Raw genomic sequence first — 20,964 nt, 5'->3', positions numbered from 1 at the left:
TCGCCCTCGGACGCTGGACATTTGCTTGTATTTTACTGCTTTCAAGAGGAGCAAATTATTGACATGCGGTTCTATAGCCATTCAGATCCGAATCTAAGATTGATTGCAGTATTAGTCTCCTGCAATTTGCAATAAGTACAGAGGTCATTGCACCAATTAAATCAAACCTGAAGAAAAATACCTTCCATGATTACTTCAAACAAAGATTAAAGAGAGAAGGTAATTATCTCATAAAATCCAATCCTGGCCAGCCAAACTGGTTCATGACCACTCAGATCATGTCTTACATCTCATATACCACACAAACATGTCAAAGCCTGTCAATTAATTTGCTTCTTGTGAATTACAAGCAGCTCCGCAGACCGATCATACTCGACTGAGCAGTGAACGATACTTTAAGAAACAAGGCATCTTAGGTAGCGCCCTAGAATGTGTTACCTTCGGGAGGATTTCATTTAGCAATCTATTAAAACTTATCCATGAAACAATGGGGGATTAATATGCAACATAAGTAGATTAATGTATTTATATGATCACTTAAAGGGAAATGATATTCATAAATCAGTTGAACAAGAACAACAGTGCTTACAGTATGTCAGAGGCTATGTCGTAGGGTCTGCACTTTACCTTAGTCAAGCATTATATGCCAGATGAAGGTAGGAAATAGTGAGAAACACCAGAAAAGAAATTATTCAAACTAATTTAGGTTGTATTTTCAGATGAATATAAAATCCTTGTGTGTTTTATGCTTGTTCTAAGTGACTTCAGATTCCTTGGAAACAACTACCTCAGCAAATGAAACAGACACAATATGACTCTACACCACAATGTTCTTGCTTTTTTCTGCTTTTTGGTGTTTTATTACCTCCTTTCTTTTCTTCTTCTATTTCATGTTTCTTTCCATAATTTGGGAGATGTGGTACAGTAAAGAATAACAACAAGAGCATCAATGACGCAGTATCTCAATACTGGAAGTTTTAATTTTGATTCCTAATTTCAAATCTTTGCTCTGTCTCTACAATTATCAATCATGGTACAACAAATATATAACTTGCATTTTTGCTACTTTGCCACGAATAGTCTCTGCAGGTTACACTTTATCCTGCTAGTCTTGCCTTTAGCGCTCATTGCCTGTTAGTCGAAAGAACGACGTTGCAAGGTTTAGTAATGTCATAGAATATTTAAGAACTTGTTTTTTATGTGGTATCCTTCATCTTGGGTCAGTCTCTGTTGGACTTTTTGGTCATATAGTTTGACGTCAATGACAACGGCCAAATAAGAAGAGGCGAACAACTCGACCAGATTCTTGATGCCTGCCTTGAGAGCTAGGCCTATTGACCTACTGTATGATACTGTAGACTGCAGTGGTGACTACCATCAAAACTGTGTCCACTTCTAGATATCAAAACAACCCACGTTTTTCCATCTCAAGTTTTCTGACATGAAGATTTCATGGATTTATGACTTGGAAAAATAATGTAAAAGAAGATTACAAGTTTTTATATGCAAGTGATGGGTGGCCTCTTCCTCCCCTAATAGCCACCTCAGTTCCTCTCCATTTTGTTATTTTATTTTAATTCTTTGTACATTTGATGTCAAACATTACAGGTTCAAAAGAAAGCTAAACATACTTCTTATAACCTTATACATCTTATATCCTTATAAATAAAACATAACCTTATACAATTTGTATAGTCTTATAAAAGTTGTGATGCTATGGCCGGCTCCTCTTTTATACGTACCCATCAACAAACTTACCCTGGTCCTTCCTAGGAAGAGCTGTCTAAACACCAGTACAATGCTAATGTGGCTATCACTGAAAGCCTAATAGACCTAGGGGGCCTAGGCTAGGCCTATATATATATTGTTTTAAATGCACTAGGCCTACAGTAAGTAGCCTTCAGAAATACAAGAATGTGTATACGTAATTATACAAAATACATGAAGGGCAATCAAACAAACTTATCATGGCCCTTGCTCTGAAAAGCTACCTGAACACCAGTACTATCCTTAAATGGAGGTTACAAAAACGAAGGCCTGATATAAAATGCACTTATATGTAATTAGCATGCAATACACTACACCTGGCGTACCTAACTACAATACAAAAATTGGTCGCGAGGGTAGCCATTTTCGTATATCTAACATGTAGCTGCCATGAGTCATAGCCAATCTGCTACAAAACAGACTTGGGGGCGGAGCTTAATCATCAAAAACGGACCTTTTTACTAAAAGTAGGGGCGGCAGCTCAGTGTTGTTTTAAGAAAGAAAAATCATTTAAACATCAAATAAAGCAAATAAAAGCCATAAAATGTCATATACAGCTGGTAAAATTCTTATTAATACCTACCTGTAAACAACTAATGAAAGTTTAAAATGTTAATAAAATATATAATACATAGGACCCTATCTTAGACGATACCACTGTTGACAGACAATTCTATTCTATTCTCTTTCATAAAACATAAGTTTTGGAGCGTGTGCAAAAATGGGTTGTTTAAACTGGATTTCAGACCAAATTGGCCCGATTTGGACATAAATCGGTGAAGAAGTCATAGAATGAGATAAAATTCTCGAATAAAAAATGGTAACTTTTGTTGGCCTATATGATATATGCTTGCTCTGAAAATTCCAGAGAAAAAGAACTTTATATGAAGACGCTGAAAAATTTTTAAGAGAGGAGAGAGTCCCACTTACTGTTACAATATCTCTATACATGTAATGTATTGAGATAAAAATAAAAAAAACAAAAACAACAAAAACATTATATTTCACATGCAGAACTGCATTTACCAGTATGTTAAGTTTAAACAGTATCTGACAACCATTGTTGACTTTTCTATAAGCTGTAATTTCGAGAGAAAAAAACAACTTACCGTACACCAAAAATTATCATATTGTCACCAGAGCTAACTAATCACAGCAATAGCTTACAATCAATATAAATCTTAAATAAGCAATGAAAACTTTGACAAGTACACATATTTTATTTAAAGAATTATCAGAGCTTATAGATTTATATATATTGTAATTTCTACAAGTCTGAAACTTGAAGGATATGATTCTAGTTTCACTGGAAGAATTTTCAGTGTCCAGTGTCTATTCCAATATGTTGCACAGAAGTGAACAGACATGTACCATGTGAACATTTATCACCATAAAGTTGGCACCACTGTACACATAGTTTAACAACTTTCCAAAAAATAAAAAATAGCTGTCCTTGGAGGTGAAGGGAGGGATATGGGGGGGGGGAGGGGTGAAGAGAGAGAGAGGTTGAACACAAATCATAAATTTATGAGCATATTAATGGAGAAAATGAACATTAAAGTTCAGCTTAGGAGCCATTCAGTGCTGTTTGTATTAACCATGATAAGGGTACAAAATAGTTATTAAATTGGTATTTTATCTACATACAACCAAGAATCTGCTTTGTCTTCTTTATTGAGGATCATGACTGGCCCACTCTGTGTCAACATTTTATCAAATAACATTCACTATGAAAAAATTATATATACTTGTTATTTGAATTAGGAAGTTAGAGGATATTAGGGAATAAAACCTGTGAATATAACATAGGAATATAAACTGACTTCTCATATTACTGCTCAAGTAGTCAGAGGAGATGCAATCGCCAAGGGGTAAGCTATCTTGTGCACAAATCCCATTTTAAGCTTTCTCCTACTGTCATCATAATGGGTCTCCCAATGTAACTCATGGTCACTAAATGTGGTGGGCAAATGACCAGAAAGTAAAAATGCCTTTTTAGTTGAGGGCTTCACTCAGGTTGTTTTTTTAACCATCAACTTTATTCCCAAGATGTCAAGCAACTTTGTGCAGACCATCACCATACCAAGCCCATGATTACAAAGTTTTTGTCAACAGCATGTTTACTGTACTACTGTTTATTTTAATTACCGTTGAATATTTGAACTGTAACAGTTCTGGGGTCATTGTAGCACGAAGTCAAACTTAAAAACTCAATACACCTGACAATATTGGAATTTGAAATTTGATGTGTGCCTTGGTATGTTACAGTAAATTTGTTATTGTAAGAATACAACTGTTTCAAGGATAAACATAATGATTATCTCTTTGATTTTATTTTGTAGACTAGTTTCATCTTTCACGTTCTGTGTGATTTGACCAATTGATCAAATACCATCCGAATGAAATAGATTGAAACTTGTGAAGTGCTTGCGTCAGAACAGTCAAAGCAAGGAAAACTTCACAAATTGATTTAATTTTATCGTATCATTTTGGTTTGTGGGTGGAATCATTCTGGAAGTGCATGGGAATACAGACTTGATGTCTCGTTCTTGCTCTGTATACATTTTAGTCGTCTTCGTTTAGGTTGTGGGGAATAAATTTTGTTTGAACAGGGGGTTACAATTTTACTGTCACACACGGCAAATTCGCAATATCTGTCAGTGCAGTCAAATATGTACTACAGTGAGCAAAGTTAGGGGCCATCAAAGTTAAGTTACCATAGGCCTACATCATGAATAAATATATCATGTTGCCCAAAACCAGCTAAAAAAGGTAGCTTTGGCCTAAGCCGATAACAAACATTAACAAATAACAGGTAGATCTGCTAAAAATGAAACTCTATACTTTCGACTCTTACACCTACTGAGATTCCCAACGTTACGTCTATGTTATACATACAGTCTACATTTAAACCTAGCTGTGAGTATGTGCATTCCTTGTTTCCTAGGAAAGTAGGATAGGCCTAGTCTAGTCCCAACATAATCATATACTGCCACTGGCTAGGCGCAGTGTTAGACCTAGGCTGGCATAGCCTAACGTGGGGAATAAGTGCATGAATATGAAATATTAACCTTCTTCATGATACCAGTCTTGCGTTTGCTGAAAGTGGTGTATCGGCGAAGTTTGTTATCAATAAACTCCATTTTAATCTTGACCCTGCCTTTGGTTTTCTTCTGTTTCTTTGCAGGAGGTCCATCGTTGTGTTCATACGGGGAAACCCCCGTTGGACTGTGACTCTCTGCACCGTTAGCTACATCTTTATCCAACTGCATTTCACTGTGCAAAACTGCTCCGGATCGAACATTTAGGTTCGCTTGAGAATATTTGGTTTCAACGTTTCCATTTTCTACTCCTCCATGAGCCATCATATACTTAGCTGCTGACATGTTTCGCTTTATCAGTGAGTCCGAAAGAAGTTAGCAGCAGCATGCGAATGAGAACTAAATGTTTTTATTTTGCCCGCACCAATTTCAACTTCCATAAGCAGACTTCCTCCTTCTTCATATGGCAATGCCTTGTAACTTAATATATATACACGAAGATAAAATAGTTTTTTTGCGTTTTGTTCCAAATTTGCTTTATTATAGACATATTGTAGACATTCATCAATCGAGAAGAATATTTTGATTTTCGTGTTAAGTGTGAGCTCGATATATCTCTGAATAAAGAAGAAGGTTGAGAGCAATAAGAATGCGGAGTAATTATCGTACAAATTATTTTGGGTGAAGTGGCTCAGTAACGCCAGAAAGGAAATGACATGACCAAATATGGCGTCAGCGAAAGACCTTATAAGGGGTGTGGTTTCCCGTATACGGAGGACTGTTCCAAAACAATTCTGTTCAGATTATGGGGACTCTAGAGTATTATATCTTCAGTCATGACTGTGGCGGAGAGAAATGCTTAGAAGAAAGTCATGAAAAGATGAGAATAGTGCCCTCACAATTGTGAAGTTCATTGCAAGTTACAACTGCTAATATTTGCTCTCGCTATCCTATTCAGAATGATAATTTACATATATACACATTGTATACTTACAAGGAAGTACAAGACACGGGTTTGCAATAGGTATTCACAAGTAAGCTCACGTTACGACTTGTCTTTAGTATATTGTCGGACTAGAATGGAGCAGCTCCCTGGTTGGCCTATTATGACCTGATTTAATTAACGTACTGAGGGGTGAGGGCGGTACCCTCCAGCCCATTATATGGCCCACTATCGGACCAGTTTATCCCCTCGATTCCCAGTCTACTACCCAAATTGCCAAATTAAAGATAAAAATAAATGTGTTTCTTTTCAGAAAAACAAAACTACCCGTTTGGTCACATTTATCCCAATTTTACTTTTATAACCTATAAACTTAATTATAAATTCTATTGGAAATATCAACCACAGAAATGGTGCAAACTATATAGCCTAATTATAGACACATCAAATCATCGTACAAGATAAGCCTTTGCAACCGGCGGTAAGGTTTTTTCTTCATAAAAAACAAGAGAGGCTGAATTGTCTTTAACTTACAGAGCCCCCCCCCCTTCCCCCAATCATATGGACCTTCCCTTTCCAAATAAAGTAATCAGCGGTGTACGAACGGTAGGGAGGGGGGGGGGCTATATACCTGCATTAAAAGAAAGACATTAAAGTCAAAGAAATTTAAGAGTAGCTTATATATCAAATGTACGCAGGCCGGAGTATAGTTTGTTCTTGAAATTCACTAAGCCTAAGAGAACAACATGAAGTACATGAAAGCCTGCGCGGCTTACTTAACTCCAATCAGGTTCAAAGTAATTTTCCATACAAGGCTTTATCTATGACATGCGTATATATACATTTGTGCTTAAAAACTACTGCAAGAGAAAACGAATATTACTGCAAAGCATAAAAGCTCAGCCTCGTTTAATGCGCCATTACCGGCTCCGAAGTGCATCGCTCAAATCAATATCTATTTCCCTTTCTGGTCTCATGCACCCCGATGATTTCTTCGACAACCCTGGGGATATCTAATATATTTCTACTTGTAATGCTCAAGATCATATATATGCAATGTATTTTTTTCCGGGTATCACTGAATTAATTGCTGCTTTCTCTCAATCCAAATTGTATGAAATGATCAGGCAGATATAGGGCCCGTTTTCCCGCCATTCAGAAGGTCGGGTCCCTGAATTTTAAACAAGAGAAGATCATTGGTCTTGGGGCCGTTGAAGCCTACTCAACCATGTACGCTCCCAGAATTGGACCCGAAAATGGTTCAGATCCTGATACATATTTATAGCCTATGTAATATATGTTTCTCAGTTATAGGTGTACACGCAAGGTCGCTATGGTGTTCTGGTTGACAGGGGCAGGGGGACCACCACACTCCGATCTCCACCTGTAGGATCCTCGTCAAAGTAGAATGACATGCCACCCATGATGTGTAGCCATTCTTTAACTGTTGTTTGACTGCAGTCTGGTGCACCTTTTATTATTATGAACTAGTTCCATCGATTCTGTAAGATACTTTTTGTAATGTTGTTTGTTTGATTTAGTCAAACTGTCATTAGCCTGTAGCCTTTGTAGAAACCTACCATTTTATTAGACGGTAGTCTGCACTGCCGTAAGTTACAGAGAAAGTCGTAACAGCTAAACTGAAAGAAAAATGGGTCTCAGCTACGGTATGACCACAGAATTGGGGATACACTATTTCGTATAAGTTTTGCACTCCAAACAAACTTGTAACCCGAGCACATCAAACAGTGGTCGAAAACTGTCTTCCTGTATAAATTTCTATAAAGGAGTGTTGACTATAGGGTAACATGGGCGTATCCAGGGGGGGGCGCAACAGGCGCGCGCCCCCCCTATTGGCCGTCACCAAAAAAAAAAAAAAAAAAAAAAAAACAATTGATGACGACCTTTATGTGAGATGTCGGTGATCGCTCAACCCCCCCCCCCCTCCCGTATGCTTTATTTTTTGTTTGCCAAAAAAAGGTTCTGGCGAAGTTCGGCGGCAAAATAGTTTTAGAAACATAGATGGTAATTGTGTTTGTATTATCACTATAAACACTAACATGCCAATGACATGCCAGCCATACTAAATTGTGCATTTTGTGTCCATATTTACTGGAAATGTTGCTTATTATTAAGGTCGAAAAATGGATCACATATGGCCATGGGCGGCGATCCTGGGTGGAGGGGGGATATATCCCCCCATGAAAATGGGTGGAGGGGATGTAATGCACCATATCCCCCCCCCCCCACCAAATGCCAGGGATAAGAATATTTTCATGCCTACATTTATGCATCTTCATTAATGTACGGCTCTTTTTTAGCTTCATTTCTCGCCTACCATACACGCAGTGCGATCTTTTCAAATAAAGCGTCTTTATAAAGCAAAAATAGTTGACTGTAGGCTTCATTGGCCCTATAACAACAAGATGTATTATTGAGCCCACGGTATTGATATAGTACATATATGCACCCTCATAGTATTCATATCAACGAGGTAAATGAATCTGGAGAAACTATCACACAGTAAATACGGGCGTACGCGCGTACCATGTATGGAGGGTCATGTGATGTGTTCCAGGGTGGTACTAATATACTACTCTCCCTATTACGCATGATTATTTCACCCAACTAGTACGTAAATGTGTTTGCGTGCTTAGAGCAGCAGACGACACCCGTTACCTAGCAATAACCGTGCCTGTAGCCTAACGTGATAGCTATATTCCCGTCGAGCAGCATTAGGCTCTGTTCCATGGAGAATTCCGTGGTTGCACTGAACTAAACATTTCCCATTTCTACATTAACTTATAGCGTGTATTAAAACGTTAGGCCATATGAGACAAAGCGTGCCCTAGAGCTGTATTAATAAGTAAGATTATGTAGAAAGCCTGCCTTCATTCAAGAGAATAAGGTTGAACGTTAGCATATTAGCACTATTTCGTAGGCCTGAAGTACCAGTACCTTCTTATGCCGTTATTTCCCATGTCCGAACCGACCAATCTTTCACGAAGTCACTAACACTGTTCTCGAACTGCTACAGAGAAATATCAGTATAGTACCACCCTGGAACACATCACATGACCCTCCATACATGGTACGCGCGCACCCAATTGACATGAATCCTCCAGATTCATTTACCTCGTTGATTCATATAGGCCCTATAGTAGGCCTACACACGTACATGTTCCCTCGAACAGCTGAGAATCTCATGTAACCAGGGTAATGCTTAATACACGTTTCACCTGGATGCCCTAGCAATCGGTACCTAGGAATGTAACTATGTGTAATTGTGTATTGCATGTGTATAGGCCTATAATAGCCTGCATGAGGCCATTTTCTTCATCGAATAATATAACAGAGCTCTCGAACATTCTAACGTTGCGACTGAAACAAGATTGACAGGGGCAATTTTCCCAAAATAACACCCGAAATTAAAAAAAAAAAAGTATTTTGGATCCTGATTATGAGATATTTCGGACATGACATCCCTATTTTAAAGTTGGGTATATGCCGCTTGGAAACCTCGGGAAGTGCCGTTTCCGGCCATCTAGAGGGTTTGTTAATCCCAAAATTTTCTTGTACGCTTCGCGCCAACTCATGGTGGCGCTACGCTTAGATAGTCAACAAGGTCATATCCCCCCCCCCCCACTCGGAAGTACGGATCGCCGCCCATGCATATGACACCATTTTGCATTTCAGCCCTTCTTTGAAAGCAAAAATTGTACACCCCCTCCCCTTAGACCCATCCCCCAGGACGGCGATCATTCATGCCTGGCGCCCCCCCCTATTGGAAAATCCTGGATACGCCCCTGGGGTAATAACAACTTCCTGGTTCTAACTGCGTAATTATTGGCCCAGTAGTTCCTTTCCAGCATTTCAAAACCAGGTCAAAACCAAATCTTTCAGTCGGGTGTGGTTCGGAGAAACGTGCAGGGTATAAAATTTGTAGTTGAGGTGAAGGGACGGGAAGCCGAAGGTGGCGGGGAGATATGAAACGTGGTGATGGCAATTAGCAATTTCATAAAATGGGTTGCATGAGTTATGATGAACATAAAATTGGAATAGCAACCGTAAAGTTGGAGTGATATATTACACATTAGTGAAGGCTGCGGAAATTTTTCATCCCAACTACATTTGCAACGTTTGGTCAGTATTACTTCGCCTTTCGATGAGTCTGATTATCTTCAGAAGCGGAATGTAACGCTCTGCTCCGGCGAAAACGATACCAACTGGATGGCGCTATACAAATGTGTACGGTTCTAGCATGGTATTCACATCTAGCAGCTGTGTATTCAACAGACTACAGCTAGCCGTAATGTTATCGTTGAACTACAGCCTTTCACTGTTACAAGCTTTGCGATTTGGAGCTACACAGCATTCAGTTGATACGAAGTTTCCAACTTTCCCTAATCGTGGGTCCATGTAATACGTACAGGTAAAGCGCATCCATGCCAAAAAACCTCTAACGTGCTCTTAGCAAAGGTTAGGCAAAAGAGAATAGTTCTTGCTCTCACGTCCACATGTTTGCGCTGTTTATGTTATTACACAGGGGGTAGTTTCACGACGTCAGCCATGGCACAGGGTTATAATATATATTCTAAAGAGTCATACTAGGCTAGTACTACAGTAGTTAGGCGACGTATCAATCGCTTTCCAGTAAAAATCTCAGCGAATTGGGTGACATGTAGATATCCTTTAAATTGATGAAAATAGATGATACTGATAGAACTGACAGCTTTTGGAAAATAAAGCTGAGGATCAGTTCTAAATCTCTGAGTCTGATAATGTGATATTGCAAAGTCACACTCAACTCAGCCATAATTCATACTCAAATTTTTCAAAAGTCATAGCCATAATATGCTGGTTGGATTCTTCCATTTATTCATTAATCTAAGCCTTTTGCAGCTACACATTGGTCTTATCATTTTCAAATTATCTTGTTAAGGACACAATAATAAAACAATAATTAATGAATTAATGTTACTACAATAACTTTGCATACATGTGCTGTGTTCTCACACTGTCATGATAGTCACATTAAAGGGGTTTCAGTTGTTTTCCGCATACGTTACTTTCCGCTGATTACTTTCCGCTGAAAAAATTCTTCTGCGGAAAACACCTATTTTTCACTTACCTGTACACTATATTTTTCCGCAATTTTGAGATACCAAATTCAGGCAGGATGATTAAAATAACATGAGAAAGTATCAAAGAACGTCGATCAAGGATGGTTAGACTGAGTTCATGTCAGAAAAGTTAAGCTGCGTATAATTTAGAGGAGGCTTGGGGTGTTTGTAATTACAAATTATTAAAGAAACATATATACTAGGGCAAAGGGAGGCCCTCGTCATGAAGGATTGAGTATCTAATTAAGTATTAAAAATTCGGCCCGCGTAATGATGGTTTAAAAAAAAGGTGTGAAAGGCGGTATCTTTGATTTTCGCTGGAAATAAAATGGCTGTATAAGTAAGCCTTACAGCCTAAGCTACAAGTACAACCTTAGCTACTGCATGTATCCTAAATCTAGTCTCGAAGCTACATTTTATCCTGTTACAGTCAAATCCTATCTTCTCCATCTTCCTAAATCCTTCCATGTGCCTAATCAATTCAGTAAGTTATTCTGTTTCTCCAAAAAAAAAAACTTTACTTTCCGCTGAAAAAAACGTTGTTTTCCGCTGACAAATTTGTTTGCGGAAAACACCGTTTTGTTTCAGCGGAAAGTAACGTGTGCGGAAAACAACGGTACCCCATTAAAGGCATTGAAGACTCGCCCCAAACAGCGTGCCGCCATCTTTAAAAAGTTTCCGTTGCTTGCCAGTGAAGCTTTTCTCTTGTTGCTACAAAATGCAGACAGTAATGAAATGTGATACCTTGTTATCTTTAGCTGGACCTGATATGTCCATCGCTGTATCATTTGTACACTGTGCTGTGGGTATTGACCGCAGCTGTTTGTAATGACTGTACACTAGTGTCTAATTACCGACGTAGAAGGCTGTGTGTGCATTTTCTGGGATTGATGGTGGTGTCTTACACTTTTGTTACACCGCATTCGAAACTAGGTCAGATCACCGGCATTAGATGTTTCTTTTTGTGCGAGTCTTCACACCCTTTAATGCCTCTAGTTTTCTAGGCATACCCTGTCCCATCTCATCTCCTGTATCATCTCAATGACAAACTTCCTTGCTGTGAAATTAGAAATTGCTATTTTCAGTGTTGTCCTGTTAAATTAAGTATCATGAATTGTTAGTGGTTTTGAATCTCCCATAACAAGACATGTGTTTTGTTGGATAGAATATTGTGGGTTTCTTTGAAAGACTTCCAGTCATTCACCTAGCTAGACCTAATTTGAACAGCCAATCAAGTTGAACATCTGTTTTAATATTTCTCATCAAGAGTGAAAAAATTAGTATGCAGCATGCTATGAAATATCAGCAAATTATCACACAAATGGAAAGATATTCTTTGTGTATGTATTTTATCAGAACAAAATTCATAAACTTCCGAAATATTTAAACAGAATTATTCCCTGACTCACCATTAAAAGATTTCTAAAGATTTCAGTGTCAATTTACAGTAAACCAGAAAACTGCCCAAGTCCTTCTTTTGATGGAACTGATGTACTGTATTTGGCCTATATACATCAGTTCAAATTTGGATGATCAGTTTAGTTTTCTTCATAACCCCACAAAAAAATACCCTTGAGATGAAATCATTAATTCAAAGATACCTATCTCACATTACTATGTTAAAGCTTACAGAAATGTCAAAAGCTTTGGAATCGAGGATATATTTCTGATTCTTATCCTTGCTTCAGCTTTGAATTCCATTATTGTATTTGCACTCATCATATAATGGTCTTCCCTTTCTTCTTTTAGAACTCTGTAGAAACTGCTATCATGGATGAAGAATATAAAATTGGAGATGTGGCGAAATTCTTAAAAAAAATCAGAAGAAAAAGAAGACAAAAGCAGGATGAGTTGGAAGATACCAACCCATTAGCTCTGATATTTGGGAAATCACCCTGTAGTGCTTACAATCAACAACATTACCAAAACTATTTGTCTTTATCAAAGGTATTACCTCCCTTATCATTTTACAAATTTATCAACAGATGATGATTCTCAACATTTGTGAATATGGAGGAGATTGGAGTTTGAGGAGTTTCCTAAAAAATATATAAAAAAAAATACAGAATCACACTATACATTATCCACCTTTTGAACTACAGTAAATCTTTCTCTAACTAAACCCCTTTGGATGGAACATTGTTTAGTATTTTTTCTTGCTTAAAAGTGCATCAATACAATAGAAGACCAGATTTCACCAAGCAAACCAGCAAGACATAGAACCAGTGCAAGGGGAGGTGGGTGATGGTTGAGGAAAGGGGTATGGTTACAACTAATAAGTGTTATACATTATTGTCAACTTCTCACGGTGACCGATCTAACAGCTGTCACACTATAGTAGAAGAAGAACTGTTGTCATGTCTCAGTTTGCGGACGGTGTCACTTTTCATAAAAAGGCTGTTTTGTATTTATTGATCCATGCAAATGAAGAACAATTGAAACTCACCTACTGCCTATTGGACCTGAATCCATGATGTTATTTGTTAAATAAGCCCGGCCTATAATCCCTTGTCTAATATTCTTTGATGGTCAATATTTATTAAACTTTGTCAGACTCATTTAGATATTTTGAAATGTCAGGTTTTGAAATGTCAGGGAAGATAGGACTAAATGCCTTCAGTTTTGTGAATTGATCATTAAAGTTAACCCAGGTCTGAGCACACTAACAATTTACAAGAAGCTTCTACAATTGTCTAAGAGTTGTATCCTTCAGATTCCAGATTTTACTATATTTATTCCATCCAGAACTTCAACCATCAGATTTGACTCAGTTTAGACTGTTAGCAATGCATCAGTTTGACATTTATTTCAGGAAGTTTCAGCAGTTTTCAGTTATTTTTTGAAAATTTATTTCAGGAACATAATTCAACAAGTGAAGAACAGGATGATGATGACGATGATGACAAGACTACTGTCTTTGACAAGTAAGTGGTGAAGCTTGTAAAATAATTCAACTGTGTAACAGGGTGCTGGCTGATGCTGTTCTAAGTGCTGGTTGATAAAAAGTTTAACACTTTGTTTATGTATGTGTTCTCCAAATTCAGAACAGCACTTTTACAGCTAATAAGATTTTGCATTTTGAATTGCATAAAACTTACTAGAATAATGCAAGAACACACACACACACTATGAGAGCTCTAGACATGTTTAGTTTAAATTTGAGTTGCCCATTATCATGCACCAATGTTGAGTATATGAAGACTTCATTTTTCACAGATATGGTAGCCATTTATCCATTCATTCAACTTTCTTCCCCTCACTGTGCCTTAACTAGATGAAAGTATTTTCTTTTCTTCGAGTGAATATGCCAGCTTATATTCACCTATCGACTTTGTCCATTGGTACAGTTTCTGCACATTCCCCACCCACCTCACTGACCACACCCACCTGTTGACACCTCCACCACATTGACCCTTGCCACCACATTGAACCCTACCATCTCATTGACCCAATCCCACCACATTGACCCCTCCCACCACATTGAACCCCCTAATCTCATCAACCCCCTTCCACCATAGTGAATCCTCCCAACACATCGAACCCTATGTCATCAACTCCCCCCCCCCCCCCACCACAGTGAATCCTTCCAACTTATCGACCACCTTTTTAGTTGTTACACACTTTCCTCTTCTTCAAAATCTAGCATTTCTTTTTGGACAATGTATATATTATGCAAAGCAATGTTATCAAAAAGTTGGAACCTGTATGGTATATGGTAGTTACTAGGTCATGCAATCACGCTCTAATGGTCTTTAAAAAACACACAGGCAAGAAGACGGTGATGTAAGTCATGAGGAGAGTGATGAGGAGGATGGTGAAGGTGATGATGGTGATGAGGATCATGGTGATGAGGAGAAGGAGGAGATGGTAGGGATGGATGAAGAAGATCCATCTACCAAGGATGAGCCCAAATTGAAAGAGAAGAAGAAGAAAGAAAAGAAGCAACAATCGTCAATTCCTCGAGATAAGAGGACAATTTTTGTGGGAAACATCTCAAAGGAAACTCAGAAGAAGGTGAATATATCTGAATTAAATGAGGAAGTATAGATGGGTTATAAGATGGAGACCCCCATTGGGAGCAATTTGGCAATATACTGTAGATATTTTGGTCTCATATGTTCCAGATTTATCATTTATATTTGAAAAATTTTGACCAATAGTAGGTTGTAAATTTGGCTAGTACTATGGCTGATACGACTGAAAAACTGTGTATGTTTAATAATAATATCTGAATTTAATGAGGAAGTATAGATGGGTTGTGTGGTGGCGACCCCCCTTGGGAGGCAAATTTTCATATACTGAGATATTTGGTCTTATATGTTCCAGAGGCTTGAAAGATTAATATTTTATATTTGCAAATTTTTGACCAATAGTAGGTTGTAAATTTGGCTAGCATTATGGTAGATACGACTAAAAAATGATGTATCTATAATAATAATACTTATTCTTCCATTTTGTCATAAAGAATGTGAGGATTCACAAAAGTTGAAACATTCGTTAATTGCTAGACACAGACATGGTCCAGCTTGTTATCAGTGACCAACACATCCTCGTAAGAAATTTTTGGACACCTGACCATGCATGATATTTTCCTTCTGTCGTTAGGCCCTGAAGAAGCATTTCCTAGAATATGGAGCAATAGAGACAGTTCGAATGAGGTCATTGGTAAGTTATATTGTGGTGATCGGTTTGTACCATATTACAATACCAGTTCATTAACTTCATTTCAATGTTCTCCTTAATGTGTAATCTACACTGTAGTCTCCAACCCATTGCATCGAAGTTCACAGTGTATTGAAATGATGGGTGCAAACAGCACATTTTGCAATTTCCTAGTGAGTTATCTGCTTCTACATGCATTCAATTAAAGTGATTGATTCATGAGAACTACAGTATGGTCTTAGATGGATTTTTTTGTGTTGGAAAGTAGTACTGATATCAACAGAGTTTGGGGAGAGGGTTTAATTCCTTACCCTTTCCTTTTTATTGTGGGGACTTGCCATATTTATGCAAATTATTGCCAAGGTAACGTTATTCTTTAAAGGCACTTGCGTCGTGTTTGTGAGGTACTGTTACCCCTCCCCTTACTCCATTTTATTTTCAGCTAAGAATTCTTTTCAAAAGAATTTTGATCTATGTTTGTTGTTACATGGTCCTCTCTCTATCTGAAGTAACAGAACTTATGAAAATACCCAATTGTATTTTGACTTAAGTTTTTGCCTTTTTTCTCTGTCATCTCTTGAAAGGCACCTGCCCAACAAGGAATGCCACAGAAAGTGGTCGGCAAGACTCAAGACATTAACTCAAAGAGAAACAGTTACAACGCCTATGTTGTCTTTACTACTGTGGAGGCTGCACAAAATGCCATTGAAAAGTAAGAATATTTACTGATTCTTTTCCTGTATTCAATGTTTCCATATCTGCAAATCTTATTTTTCCTTCTACCATCTCTTACTGTATGGGGAAGAACCTTTGATCAAAATGTCTTTGTTTGTTTCTTTCTACTTCTACCGTATTATCATTTTCCGAAAACAATTGTTGATACTTTTGAAGAAAGATTTACATTTTGTATTGTTACTCAACGCTCTATTGAGGACTTAAAGTGCAGCCAATGGTGATTCATAAAAATTTGTCACATCAAAAACTTTTACTTCGATTTGAGCTTAAGTCTCAATGCCCTCTAGATGAGCCCAATCAAACACTTCATTTATGCTTTTTCTAATCAATATTTCTTGAAATTTTTGCTATTTATTGTAGAAATGGCACAATCCTAGAAGGACATCACCTAAGAGTCGATCTTACAGTTACAGATGAAAAGGTAATGTGTTACCTTTTCTTGAGTGCTTTTATACTTTTTAATTTTTTTTGTTTAATTTGTACATGTAGTTACTATTTGAAGTAATATGACCATTTATGGTTGTATCTACTATGCATTTGCAATCCCTCTTTAGGTCAAGGACAGGGGTGGGGAGGGGGAGGGGGGTGGGTCATGATGTATGTTAGTGATGAAAATTACAGCAAATGATAATTGATATTACCACCAATATACCCACCAGTCACGCCTCTATTCTGATCTAAGGGTAGAGGGTTGGCGGTTAACTTAATACTGGTGTTAAACAGCCTTAGAATCACAAAAAATGCAACCATCACATTAATGAATACACAAAAGTAACATCATTTCGGCTGGATGTATATGCTGTCTATCATCTCCCACCGTATGATGACATAAAGAGAAGATCTTGTTTTAGTCTACTGACAAATTTATATGAATATCTTGTCTAGTCCTGCAACACTTTCATAGCATACAACCTCTGTTTGCTTATCCAGATCCAAGAAGGTGACCCAAAGAAGACTGTCTTCCTGGGAAGTTTACCTTACGGTATCAACGATGAGGACGTCAGGAGACACTTTGAAGACTTTGGTGAACTAGAGAGTGTCCGAGTGGTCAGAGATCCCGCCACTGGAATGGGGAAGGGCTTTGGATTCCTAGTATTTAAGGTAAGATCATCTCCAGTGTCTCTTTCAAAAGAAAAGTTCACAACTTCTCTTAAGGAGGGACCACATATTTCTGATGAGATTGTCAATCGGCAAAAGAAAGTTTCTCTGAAAATGTTAATGTAGAAGGATAGATAAGACATTGCTTAAGTAAAATGGTCACCTTTGAGGAAAACTTTGTTATCAGGCAAAATATAAGTTTGTCTATGTTGATCCAGCCACCCTCAGGAATCAGTTTTGATTGAGACAAAGCTTCCCAGGGAAATGGAATATCAAACACTGGAAAGTATCAAATTTTCCGATTGTTCATCTCACAGTTTATTGTGTAATTAATACATAATGTTGATAAGGAGTTATTTAGAATAATAGCTCTGAACAGTTGAATCAAAATTTTCCAAAAATACGAATGAACTTGAATGGGTCTTCAATTTATGATCTGATTTGGATTGAATTTTAAAAATCATTATATTTGTTCATAATATGAATTTAAAGAAACAATCTAATATGCGGAGGGAATGCATTAAAAAGCAGCAAGACAACTAAAACTTTCATTTCATCTAGCAAAGAAAAGTTGAATCATTATATTATTTTGATTTGCTGTTTGCTTTCAAGTAAACAAATTGAACTTAAACTGTTTCCATTACTATTCATAATTATATGGTTAAAAGCAACTTTAGTAGAAGTTGATAAATATTTCAACGATAGTCTAAATTAAACTCCCACAACAAAGTAACTCATAAGCATGCTCGGTCGAGTTTCATATCAAGTAGCGAATGAAACCTTGAAAATTAGAAATTTTGAAACTTGCTTCTGCACATGTTTTATACTATGTCTATAAAAAGTGTCTGGCTGCTAAAATGTTGAGAAATGGAATCAAATTCCATGCATTTCTCACTCAATTAAAAATCATTTGGTGAAAAGGACTAGAAGGATATTATACTTTGGTTAATTGCAATCATTTATTCATCGTGTTTGGGAAATGTTTTCGAGCAAACTCAAAAGGCTGCTTTAAGGTGTGTCGTTCCCCCATCATGCTATGAGCCTTCAGAAGTTGCTGATGGTTTGGTTTCATAGATGGAAAAAACAAAAAAACCATTGTTGCATGTGAAAGGATGAATCCGTGCATTTTGCAAAGCCTTTTATTTCTAGCCAGTCAAATGTATTTCCATGTGAATAACCACAGATGTACTCTTAATTATCTCCTTTTCCAATTTGACCAACAGGATCCATCGTCCGTGGCTTTAGCTTTGAAGATGAATTCTCAGAAATTGAACGGAAGAAAAATCCGAGTCAAACCCATAGAAACAAAACATAAGCAGAATGCAAGACCAGTGACAATATCCTTGAAAGCTTTTGTGATTTATAATACCCCAAGCTGTGATTATTATATATTTTGCATCCAAATTCATCATTTTGCATTGCGTTTGACCAACTTGAGAAATATGCCAATATTTGTTTCATGGAGTGACCTCCCGACCTTTTGATAGGATCCCTCCCATATGTTAACTGAAAGCCCACTTCCTGTTCCTATGTGCATGGTCAGAAATTATCTCTGAGCCTGTTACAATAGATATGGCCCTACCTTTGGACGTTAAGCTAAATCTATACTGTAAGTGCAAATTTAACCCAAACTAAATGTAGCAGGGACCAAGGTTGAAAACAGGGCTATGAATCCAACATCCAAAGGTCAATTTTTTCAAGATTTAGCACTTTATGAAAAGTTATATATATATATATATCCAAAAATATATGTAAAAAAATTGTAAATTGCTTAAAGAGATATAAGACAAAATTTCTACTGCTGAATATGCCTGCTAGCATCCTAAGTAGACTTGTAAGTCACAATGACCATATCCCTGTGGTTCAGAAGGTGACTGTTAATTTCACCTGTGAACAGTTGCTGACAACTAAGATTTAAAAGGCCACCACAAAAGGGTGATAGGATTGCATTCAAAGATGCCCACACCCCTCCCCCCTCCCATCCAAATATGCTAGAATTCAAAATAATGGTTACTTATATAAACACTTCTCAAGGGTATTTTAAAGCCATCATCAGATTCATTGAAACAAATTATCTGATTGGATACTATGCATTCTTGGCAAGTTATCTGGAGCGTCGGGATCCCCAGGAAAAAGGAGGTTGTACAGGCTTGTCTTACATTGTTTAAGTTGTTGTAGGAGGGGGGCAGGGGGGGCATGGGAGGGTAGGCTTAATGATCTATAAGGAATAAGCAATTTCAGCTGAAAAGTATTTGCAGTTCCTTAATGATTTTTTTGATCACAGCAACACTAACGAGGCGGATCAGCTCTCCAACGCAGAGAGGAGGATCAATCAGAGGTCGCTGAAACGACTCCGTTACAAGAAAAAAATCAAGAGCAAGAAGCCCCAACAGGCCGGGCCGTTAGACAGAGTCTCGAAGCAACAGACCAAAATGGGCAACAAACAATTTAAATGGAAGCAATCAGAACCAGGACACAAGAGAAAGAAGGAGATGGCATGAAGAAGACAACAAGAAGAAATAGAACTGGTCAAAGAAAAGACAGACATGAGACCATCCAACCAAATGGTGGAAAGTAACTTCGATTTGATTAGGGTTGTTTTCTGTGTTTGATGCATTTGGTTGCGGTTAGCAACAACAAAGAAGTGCCATACATTCCTTTGTCTGACAGTAGATCCCTTCTACACACAGACCCACCCCCCCCCCCTCCCCGACCACCTGCCATTCCTCTGTCCATTTCAAAGATCGTTGTGATATGTAATATAAATGTAACAGCAAAGTTAAAATGAAAAATATAGGGTTGTATTGAAAAATTCTATTTATTCATACTTTTATTTTGATAAAAACTTCAAAATGTAATCTTTTGTTGTTACAGATTAATGTGCATAACCTTAACTATAGGATAAAATGTCAATTATTGTTACAATTACTAGAAATGTCATAGTCCATTTTCTCCCCTTTCTCCTACTCCCCACTTCATCAACTGAATGGAAAATACAGTCTTAGCATTTGCAACATTTAAGCCTGTTTAAAACAATTAATATGCAAATGATGTGAGAGATATAACTTGAATATAATTAGAATCTTTATTCTCTTTGTAACATTATGATGGTAGCAACTGTTAGTAATACTACTTAGTACATGGTCAAGAAATCTTTAGGTAAAGATTAAAACAGAAGACTTTTACAATGCTGATATTTCCATACAGTCTTAGCATTGAGAGCTACCAGGATTGTTACCTAGAAAAAAAAAAAAAAACGAAATCCTAAGCATTTCAGGTTTTGAGTGCATTGGAAAGATAGTATTTAGAATACAACCAATATAATCAACCTTTGAAAATATTTAATGGGGAAAGGAACTTCCTTCTTAGGTAAACTTGATGTCGACTATCTTTTCTGACGAGGTTGAAGGTAACATGGAACACTAGATCATAAAGTGAGATATTGTGAAGATGCACCATACAAAATAAAGTCCACCCATTCACCTTATAAATCTCAGAATGTCACTAGATATCAGTAATTAAAAAGCACTATAAACTATACACCAACTTAGGTAATTGGCTGTTTCCTTTAAAAGACAGAAAAAGAAAGTTAAAA

The 20,964-nt window shown here is 37.3% G+C and overlaps 2 protein-coding genes across 7 annotated transcripts in view; one reads left to right on the top strand and one right to left on the bottom strand.

Moving 5' to 3' along the window:
* The window catches only part of LOC139972033 (serum response factor-like), a 34,247-nt gene extending 28,957 nt beyond the window's left edge, over positions 1-5,290 (bottom strand). For 3 of the 4 annotated variants that reach the window (XR_011794575.1, XM_071978905.1, XM_071978907.1), the window contains exon 1: positions 4,839-5,290. Coding sequence is in view for 3 of the 4 variants with exons in the window: in XM_071978905.1 (XP_071835006.1) it covers positions 4,839-5,153 (315 nt within the window). In the remaining variant the exon portion in view is untranslated. The remainder of the gene's footprint in view (positions 1-4,838) is intronic. The other variant, XM_071978908.1, reaches the window with a different exon arrangement.
* Positions 5,291-9,719: 4,429 nt separating this feature from the next.
* On the top strand, positions 9,720-20,631 carry LOC139972032 (RNA-binding protein 34-like). 3 transcript variants are annotated; one of them, XM_071978904.1, is made up of 10 exons: positions 9,720-9,894; positions 12,624-12,821; positions 13,731-13,798; positions 14,642-14,888; positions 15,480-15,539; positions 16,121-16,248; positions 16,632-16,692; positions 17,202-17,372; positions 18,593-18,707; positions 19,653-20,631. In XM_071978904.1, the coding sequence occupies exons 2-10, from the start codon at positions 12,645-12,647 to the stop codon at positions 19,868-19,870; spliced, it is 1,245 nt and encodes a 414-aa protein (XP_071835005.1). In that variant the 5' UTR covers positions 9,720-9,894; positions 12,624-12,644; the 3' UTR covers positions 19,871-20,631. The 3 variants fall into 3 exon arrangements, with proteins under 3 accessions (XP_071835005.1, XP_071835004.1, XP_071835003.1); XM_071978903.1 differs by lacking the exon at positions 9,720-9,894 and adding an exon at positions 10,015-10,230; XM_071978902.1 differs by lacking the exon at positions 9,720-9,894 and adding an exon at positions 10,016-10,183.
* The last annotated feature ends 333 nt before the right edge of the window (positions 20,632-20,964 follow it).

Source organism: Apostichopus japonicus, chromosome 8 (genome assembly GCF_037975245.1).
Source record: "Apostichopus japonicus isolate 1M-3 chromosome 8, ASM3797524v1, whole genome shotgun sequence".
NCBI classification, from domain to species: domain Eukaryota; kingdom Metazoa; phylum Echinodermata; class Holothuroidea; order Aspidochirotida; family Stichopodidae; genus Apostichopus; species Apostichopus japonicus.
Note: the sequence above shows the minus strand (reverse complement) of the source record. Positions and strands in the feature narration are given on the sequence as shown.